Genomic DNA, 10,139 nt, shown 5'->3' with positions numbered 1-10,139 from the left:
GCAGACGAAGAACATGCACAGAATTCGTCCAGAGAAATCGATCCAGGAATGCAGTGGCAATAAACCTGAATCAGCATGACTGCAACCTCGGAAGGCACAGTATGTGTAAGGCCGACAGCGGGTACGGTGCATAAGATGTAGCATCACCAGGGAATGTGCCAAGTGAATTCAGACCGACCACACACAAGTCTATCTCGTACCTCCATTAAATAACAACAAAAAAAACCTCCTGGAGGTGCCATAGAGACTCTTTGGGACTGACTATCTAAGCAGGAGGAGAGTGGTTGGCCCTATGAAAGCAAGGAGGATTGGGAACTTTGTTATTGGTTGAGCATGGAGGGTGTTTCACAAGGAGGGATTAATCGCTTCCGAAAGCTTAAATGGGTGTGTGAGCCTAACATTCCAGATAAATGATCGCTACCAGCTGTGGGATTAGGTGACAGACCATCTGCATCCACCAAGTTGGAAGGATGCAGCTTCAATGTACGATCAGGCGAAGATGATGCCAGGCCCACCTTCATGGAGGTCCAATACGATAATCCTCAAAGAAGCACCCAATGAGCCACAAACACTCTACTGGTGTGATCCCGTGGAATGTGTGCACTTCCTATTCCAGAATCCAGACTTTGATGGGGGTATTGCCTATGCGCCCTCATGGGTGTATCATTTGGATGGAACATGGGTTTATTCGGAGATGATGATGGCAAACGAGTGGCACTTTCAGCAAGTAACTCACATCATTCCAGTTAGAGTCCTCAAGCTCACAGTGATGTTTAGTGATTTATTCATGGTGAGATGGATGCCATACATTTCAGGTATCATCGGTGGCATGGTGGAAATCTACATGGATGACTGTCGAGCTACTCGCTACATTCCTGGTTTGCATTGGGGTGATCGAGACATGAGAGTCGACGTCCTTGGTAAGCTTGAAGCCAATATCTCAAAAGGAAAGTTTAGCTTGGGTTTAGTGCTTGTAGACTTGGGGACACAGCTTCGCAGGAAGTACTGCTAGCTTGACCCAGTGTCAGTTTTAGGTTGAGGTAGTTGGGACCGGGGCCTCAGTGAGTCCAAAACCCCAGGTGCCCTTGCAATGGGTGGAAGGGTGGATGGTCTGATGATGATAATAGTCAGTGGCACTAGGGCAGGTTGGTGGAGTTGTGACAGCTCTTTGCCAACTTTCTGTAACTGGCACCCCCCATGGGAAGATTCTGGGCGAGCTGCTCGCCCAGAAAGTTCCCACGGTTGTGGCTGTGATGGTTTCTGGGCGAGTCGCTTGCCCAGAACTTTCCCACAGGTCTGTGCATTCACAAATGCATGGATGCGCTTTCCTTTCACTGTCAACCACGGCTGTGGCAACTGTACATTCATATTTCACTTCCTCAGAGTGCATGATAGTGTAGCAGTTATTACTATTCTACAATGTGAGAGTGTTGGAACGGCAGGTGCCATTGAGAGGCTCTCAACATGTTACAACGCTTGGGTAGTTTCCAACAAGGACCATTTGGGGGCTCCTCAAAATACTCATCCTAGGCATCAGGAAAGCCTGGGAACTGTACAGTTCTCGGCTCTTTGCAGACTTCCCATAACAGGCATCCCCTGTGGGAAGGTTCTGGGCAAGCTGCTCGCCCAGAAAGTTCCCATGGGTCCATGTGCATGTGGGGTCAAGGGCCATACCCTGACATAGTGGTTATGTGTAGTGCCATGTACTGCATGCAGCAAGAGCAGGGAATACAGTGTCTGTGAGAAAAAAAGCAAGTGGACATCTTCACTTGCTGCTGTTGCAAGAGGGCTCATGGCTCTCTATGCCGACTAAGCTCATGGGGCCAAACTCTCCTAAAACTTCACTTTCTCTCTAGACTTTGCTCGACTCTCGATCCTTAAACTCCGTGGTGGGTTCTCCGGGATTTCCGCAAGGTCCGGGCTCAACAAATCCACTACCCACTCGTTGCAGGCTAGATTGTTGCCCTTATTCCTACTGTTGGAATTCCACACACTCACACCCTCTCTAGCACGTCCTAGCACCTTAGAGAATTGGGGGAGGGGAGAACTTCTTTTCAAAAATCCGGTATGTACAGGATATAAGGAACAATTATTTTTAGAATAATTGATAAGAAATATTGGTACCATATGGCACCTGCATACCTTATTAGGCGAAATAATAAAAAAAGGGTAACAGTATCAATAAAAGAATATTGATCAATAACTGAAATGATGCAAAAATATGAAAATATAAGAAAATAAGCGATATCTCAACGGATTTACGGAATTAAAGGCCAAAATTGGAAATGGAGCCGGAGATAACTCTCACGCAGCCAATAAGCATTTTTACCAATTTATTAGATGCCGTGGGAACGAGTGAGGCTGGACTTCTGGGTTGCCGCTTGAGATTCCCACGCCCGCACATGCCCGTGCCTAACTTGCCCAACATGGAACTCCATCAAATCTCCTCCGATTGGGACGTTCTTGGTATCGTCAGAATCGTACGAATTAGGACTATTTTTAGATACCGAATCCGTATCGAGTTGTTGTGTGAATGGAAGTGGTTTTATGGTCGTGAAATCGGGTATCCGAGCCGGCTCTGCGCATGGGCGATTATCCTGCCTACACCGTGAGAAAAAAAGCAAGTGGATATCCTCACTTGCTTAAATCCTCCTATGCACCTGCCTTTTCCATTCAATCCTACTATGACTGTAGTAGAGACACTAAGATGGCACCGACATCCTACTATGCACTGGCCTTTTCCATTCAATCCTACTATGACAATAGTGCAAGTGGACATCTTCACTTGCTAGCCGTGAGAAAAAAAGCAAGTGAAGATGTTCACTTGCTGCCATGAGAAAAAAAGCAAGTGGATATCTTCACTTGCTTGCCATGAGAAAAAAGCAAGTGGACATCGTCACTTGCTAGCTGTCAGGGCACAGCCCCTGACCCCACACACCCTCAGGTACCCTTCCCCCATTTTCTCCTATTTTTCCCTTCGCTGTTCCACAATCCCGCATGCATGCAGACCGTGGGAACGTTCTGGGCGAGCAGCTCGCCCAGAATCTTCCCACGGGGGGTGCCAATTATGGAAAGTCAGCAAAGAGCCGAAAACTGTATAGTTCCTGGCTCCCATTTGTAGCAGCTTCACAGGAGGTTGAGAAGGTTACCCTTCATTTCCTGTGTGTGAGAAAAAAAGCAAGTGGACATCTTCACTTGCTAGCCATGAGAAAAAAAGCAAGTGAACATCCTCACTTACTAGCCATGAGAAAAAAATCCTACTATGCCATTCAATCCTACTATGACGGTAGTCGAGCCACTTGACTTTCAGAACCAATTCAGTCCTTTCCATTCAATCCTACTATGCCGTGGGAATTTTAAAATCAATTCAGATCATAGTAGACCTACTATGACGGTAGTAGATCCCTTGGTTTCTTTCTACCGAACAGAGCCTTAGTATATGGATGGTTCGACATGGTGTTGAACCTCACGTGCTCTCGACAGCACCTGTCAATGAATATCTCATGAACTACTGGACCAATTGGGATGAATGAGGTATCATTGGAAAGCTGGAAACGAGGAGAATTATGATGGTAGGCGAGGAGAGTGCCATAGAGGAGTTACCTTGCAAGGTCACTTTCGAGTCCGGAATTCCTTGGCATTTTTCCCACCTCCAGCAATGTCACCTTGCTACAACAGTGTCTAGCTGCAAGTCTGCACCTAACAATTATTAGGGCTTATATGTAGGGACAGTCCTATACTTGCCCTCACCGACATACAGCATTCCTGTTGCTTCCCTTCTTGGTGTTCTTGGGGTGATCAAATAAGAAATTGTTGCGAGAGTGACGAACTCTGGGATCGTTGTTCATTTGGGGATGTGCACTTGAGATCTTTGTGCCTGCCTGAGTGTTTTGGCTAATTCTCCTTGTTGTACATTAGTCTTTGAAACTCAGGATGTTAGAATTGAAATGATTAATAGAGCTGTACGCACGGACTCAGTCTCTAACTTGAGAACTAATCACATTGTAACTCTTTACCTGTATGCACGGACTATAACACGGGGAGTACAGTCAGTTATACAAAAGTTAAAAACAACAAAAGGGAAATCACCTCAGTCTCTAACTTGAGAACTGAGGGAAAGGGAAAAAACCTAGTGCCCCGTGCCATTTATACAATGAGTACTAATATCACTTGCAATCGCGACACATGGTCGTCGGCAAGGGTTAATGCATAGAACAGAAAGAGTAGGCGGAAAAGGGTATCAGCGGTGATCCCTTCAACACCGCATCAGACAAACTAATAAGGTAAATAGATCGTCGTTAACCACAATGATTTCCAACAAGAATTACTAGGAAACAGAACCCCTGCAGAGCTTTTCTCTTGCTGGAACTTTTCTGTGAATTTACTGTGATTCCTTTGTTGGATCTGTCACTCAGGCTTTCTGAGAAATAATTCTTTTATTTAAGTCGATCCCTGTAAGGCCTGAGAAGGCTGCACATGCTTTCCCATTTATTCCATTTATATCTTGCTGAGATCACATGCAAAAGCGTGCTTGTTTACTATTTACCAAGCTGCATGCATTTGCGGACTCCATGTCACGACCCGACACATCCGTCACATCCATCAACGCGCCCTAGTGCCACTTGGCCCGTCCTGCCCGCTAACATCATCATCCGTCCATCCATCCATCCGTCCACCTGTCACTGTCATCCACACTTCCTCCCCCACGCACATACCTCCCAACCAAGGTTGCCTGCTTGAGTGGTTCTTTGTTGTCTGCCCACCAACTGGACAGCTTGCTAGACGGCTGGATGGCCTTTTCTCTTTTGTTCGCCTGCAGACTATTGTTCCTCCTTTGCCACTCGTTGTTGTTGCTTGCCTTTTGTTGACCAAGTTTGCAGATATTAACTATTTGTCTCTTTCTTCATTCATTAATATCACGCTTGATCTGCCACTCCTTCCGGGCCAGCCCATTTAGTTACTTGTGCTTATAACGCGTGTAGGTTACACCGGATGTACCTCAGTTCGTATATTGACTTGGATTTCCCCCCCTAGTCTCTTCTCTACATCGTAAGGCTTCTGTCTGAAATTGGGACAACAACGTAAGAACGAAGCGCAGCGCACTCCACCTGAGTCGCTGAAGCTGAAGTCCCGCCCCTCCGACCTTATGAGCCCGGACGACTTTGCACGCTTTGCAGATCATCCGGATATGCGTCCGACATGTTCCTGACACTCCGGCATACACTTGTACATATGTATATAAAGTAGCATGGAGGGTAGACTGGCTCTTTAGCCTTTATTACTCTCCAGTTGATAATATAGCTTCATATGTTATTTCTCCTACAACACTACTCAATATTTCCATTATTTGATTTAGTTGGATACAAAAATTCCCATCACAAGGGGGCACAGCAGCAATTCTAGTTACTTGCTAAATTTTTGATCCACTATGATAATTTCCCCCATTCATTCATATTTACCTCTCTGTGCCTAATTGGACACTTGTTATTTGGGGCTGCCTATTGAGCCATTTGCATGCCCTGAGAGTAATTTTGTACTGAGGAGAGAGCGAAGATTTGGCAGTGCAGTGGCAGTGAGGTCAGACTTAGTGTACAGAGTAGCAACAGTGTCAGCACCTTTGCTTGTAGTGAGTGGGAGTGCAGTGGTAGTACAGCCAGAGCCAGCATCATGCATATTGAGTGGCAGTGCAACCCTACCCAACCCTAGCAATCCTAGTGTCCAGGTGCCGACAGTGTCGGCACTTCTGCTTGAGAGGCTGCATATTGAGTGGCAGTGCAGTGGCAGTGAGGTCAGACCTAGCATCCAAAGTGCCGACAGTGTCAGCACTTCTGCTTGAGAGCCTCTATAGTAGGTGGCAGTGCAGTGCAACCCTATCCAACCCCAGTAATCCTAGTGTCCAGAGTGCCAACAGTGTCAGCACTTCTCATTGAGAGCCTCCATAGTGGGTGGCAGTGCAGTGGCAGTACAGCTAGAGCCAGCATCCAAAGTGCCGACAGTGTCAGCACTTCTCCATGAGAGCCCCTATAGTAGGTGGCAGTGCAGTGGCAGTACAGCTAGAGCCAGCATCCAAAGTGCCGACAGTGTCAGCACTTCTGCATGGGAGGCTGCATAGTGAGTGGCAGTGCAGCAGCAGTGCAGCCAGAGCCAGCATCCAAAGTGCCAACAGTGTCAGCACTTCTCCTTGAGAGCCTCCATAGTAGGTGGCAGTCAGACCCAGCATCCATCCAGCCTCCAGCCTCCCAGCCTCCCAGCATCCCAGCATCCCAGCATCCCAGCACGCCAGCCTCCAGAGTCCAGCATCCAGTCCCCACTCCAACTCCCAACATCCCAAAGGTCGAGCATCCAAGTCCAAAAAATCACCCTATAACCCAACTCTTGAAACCATTGGTGAACTGTAGACCATATGTCCTGAAAGGTAGTAAGGACTTGGCTAGAAGGTTGTCAAGAGTAACCATTCCTCCTAAGAAGAAAGTCTTTTTGATATCTGGTGACGTAGTTGCCTTTTATCCTAACATTCCATGCAAAGATGCCATTGCTATCGCATTAAAGTGGTGGCTACAGGATGTTGGAAAGGACTTGCAACAAGCAGAAAAAGATCTATTTATTAGAGCAATGCAAGTTGCGAATGGTAACCTCCTCTTTGAATTTCAAGGACAGACATATCTCCAGTTGAGAGGCCTAGCTATGGGTGTGGCATGTTCACCAGACATTGCCAACTTATATGGTGCTCATTTTGAGGAGAAATTTTTCAATGAAGAAGATCGAGACAACTATCTATACTATGGTAGATTTATCGATGATTGTCTTGGCATAGTAATTGCCTCAAATGCAGAGGAAGCTTTGGGCTATGCTAATCAAATTAAATCTGATAACTGTGAAATTCTGTGGTCAGTGAAGGAATGGAGTACCCCATTTCTGGATCTACTGGTATATATCGATCCTGTAACTAACACTATCGAACATATGCCATATTGCAAGGCACTGAACCACTATGAAAGAATCCCATGGGCATCCCACCATCCAGTTAATGTGAAAAGAGGCACTTTTCTGGGTGAGATGTCTAGACTAGCCACACTAAGTAGTCATTGTCAACATTACTTAGATGCATGTGTAGACCTAGCTAAGCTATACATCGCTAGGGGCTATCCAGTCAAATTGGTGCAAATATGGATAAGAGAAAACACCTCCATAAGATGGCAAAACAGGCTTAGTGAACCTGATGCTGGCTCTAGAGGGCTTATGGTGCTTAAATCTTATTTTAATCCAGCTTGGGATAATTTCAATGTCCATGAACTGTGGGACATAATCAGGAAGACCTGGGTAACACACTATGACAAGGTTACATGGTGTAACACCCCAGATTGTGCAAATGTTGGACATGGCTGGAAGTGGTTGACTCTGGGAAGACCAGAGCCTGACCTGCCAGACAAGATCCAAGGCAAGAGAGTTGTCTGGGCCCACTACCAAAAGGTAGATGGTACTGCTTCGTACTGGTCAATTGACTCAGAAGCGACCAAGAGGCTAAGGACAGATGAGTACAAGGCTAAGGTATGGGGTGACAGGCTGCCTCAGGAGGAGGATAAGTATGATCCCAAGCCAAAGTCTGTTATCAGATGTACTGATCCTCCAAGTCCTTCTGTCAAAAGATTTCAGGATGTTAAAGGACCACTCTCCTGGGTTGTGGAGGAAGAGAAAGCTCCTGTCCTGGGTTGGAAGCGAAGGCTTCTTTTTGACTTGCACAAATCTGACTTCCTTGATTTTAATCTCCTAGTGAGTAAGAAAAGAGTCTCTAACTTAAGAGATCTTACCAACTCCTGGAGAAAAAGTGTCCTAGCAGCACATTCAGAGGCACATGGTGACCTACCTGAAGACATGGATACATAGGGATGCTAATCTGAAAGGGTATGGGGTGGTATAAAGTTGAAAGGCCTTGGGGGATCAAAACCCAAACAACCCACCCCACCCAACTACCCAAACACCCAACCACCCAATACAACCACCCAACTCAACCAAACAGTTGTTACTATATCGGGTTATAATATAAACATTTATATACATTATATAAACTATATATTACTTCTATTTTCGGATTAGCCTTGGTACATGCTTATTAAGCATTTGATATGCTTATATAAGGATGTTGGGATGTTTCTAACGAAACATCCCACTGTTTCTGTGCACAGACCTCTCCCTAAAGTATATATACCTTAAGGGCAAAAGGCTGATGAGTCCTCAGACGAAAGTGCATGTATTCCTTGTGGGATAAGGCTCTTCCTTTTGCTCTGTCATTTTCTCATCTGCAACTTCTAAAACACTTGATTTCTAAAACACGCAATTACTACTTTTGCAACCCAACCCATATCCAGCCTTCTAGGACTCCGGGTTCTTGGATGCCGTTTGTCTCGATGTCGTTTGCTAGTCTGCAGAGTAGTTTCACAATGTCTAGTCTCTCTTTGTCATTTGGTTTTTTGGAGGCCCATCTGGTGGCTATTTTTTTGTAGAGTTCAGTTGGTATTCCGTTTAGGCCTGGGGCTTTACCGTTGGGTGATTGTCTCAGAGCCGTGTTTATGTCTTCGCAGCTGATGGGTTTATCTAGGTCCTGGGCTTCCTGGTCGGTGGATTGAGTCATAGTGGGCAGCAGCAATTTCAGCCATTTCCTCTGGGTCAGATGTGAAGGTCAGTGTGGTGTGGTTCGCTCTTTGGATTTCCATTATTGTGTCTCTCGGTTTCTTCTTGTTTCCCCACTGGCACCAGTATTTATTGATTGATTCTGCTAGGAGGCGTTTGTTGGCTTTGGAGTGGGCTTTTATTTTCTTGTTTCTTAACCTTTCTACTTCACTAATTCTTTCTGTTAGCACTTGGATGCGCTTTTGGTCCACTAGTAGTTTGACTTGGTTTTGGGGGGACAGGTTGGTTGTGATTTTGTCTCTTCTTTGCGTTAGTTTTCTGATTGTCGAGTTCATTTTTCCAGCTTTTATTTTTTCTAGTTTTTTTGCTAGGGTGGTTAGCGATTGGCTGAATGTGAGGAAGGTCTGTTGGGTATTGGTTTTGTGGTGGTTATCTAAGTGAGCTAGGGCTTCGTTGCCTAGTTTCTTGACTTCTACTAAGAAGATTTTGTCGCTTAGGAGGAATTTGGGCATTGCCCAGCGGCCGCGTCCAATTGCTGGGGTGTTGGAGTTGTATAGGCTCGCCAGGATTAGTTGGTGGTCAGCTGTGGGGATTTCGGGGTTCATGATGTTCCATGTGAAGGCATTATTGTACATATCATCTGATACATAGATTCTGTCGATTCTAGACATGTGCATTCCTGTTGTGTGGCCGAAAGTGAAGTTCTGGGCTGGGGTCGGGTTGGCTTTCCTCCAGCTGTCAGTAAGTTGGTGGTAGCTGATGAGGTTCTGGAAGGCTTCGGTTGCTACTGCTGTGTCGGGGCGTTGGGGGAGTCAATCCAGTGCATCCTCTACCATGTTGAAGTCGCCTAGTAGTATGTCAATTCTTACATGTGTTGTGAGGTGTTTCAGTTCACTCCAGAAATCCGCATTCTCTTGGCCAGAGGAGGTCATGTTAGGTGCGTAGATTGCTAGGATATTTATTTGGTTTTCTGGTGACCATTCTAGGTTTAGAAGTGCTGCGCGGCCTGGTACTAGGTTCTCAGTGAGGGTTGGTTCGTTTTTGATGAAGTCTTTGTTTAGTATTATTGCCACACCGCCCGCTCGTGAGTGGGTCGGGTTGTAGGAGTGTATTATTTGGTGGGTTTGTTTGTATCTCTCATTTAGGTAGTTTTTTTGGGGCTCATCTGTGTGCGTTTCTGACAGGCAAAGGATGGCTAGTTTCTCTTTTTTCATCTTGTTCATGACTAGATTCCATTTGTGCTTGGTATTTTGGCTGTTGGCGCCTTTGATGTTAAGGGCGCTGTAAGGGGGCAAGGGATCTACCACCCTAACGAGAAAGAGAGGGGGCCACAGAGTTGGTAGTGCTCAGGGGAGGTTCGGATGATGAGGAAGGGGGGGGGAAATGGTCCGGGTGCGATGTGATAAAAATGATAAATCTCGTAAATCTCACTGATAATCAAACTAATGGGAACTCTGTCCCTGCACTATGTCTTGAGCCTCTTTGGCTTCGTATTCGCTGCTCTGGGCGCT

The 10,139-nt window shown here is 46.0% G+C and overlaps 1 protein-coding gene across 1 annotated transcript; it reads left to right on the top strand.

Annotated features, from left to right (window-relative positions):
• Positions 1 to 285: 285 nt before the first annotated feature.
• On the top strand, positions 286 to 664 carry EI90DRAFT_2832495 (uncharacterized protein; the record flags this gene model as incomplete). The annotated part of the gene is made up of 2 exons (XM_039053628.1): positions 286 to 388; positions 444 to 664. Coding segments are annotated over 2 exons (324 nt in total), but the record flags the coding sequence as incomplete, so codon positions are not given.
• Between the last annotated feature and the right edge of the window lie 9,475 nt (positions 665 to 10,139).

This window comes from Cantharellus anzutake (genome assembly GCF_015039405.1).
Source record: "Cantharellus anzutake strain C23 chromosome Unknown EI90scaffold_29, whole genome shotgun sequence".
Lineage (NCBI taxonomy): Eukaryota > Fungi > Basidiomycota > Agaricomycetes > Cantharellales > Hydnaceae > Cantharellus > Cantharellus anzutake.
Note: the sequence above shows the minus strand (reverse complement) of the source record. Positions and strands in the feature narration are given on the sequence as shown.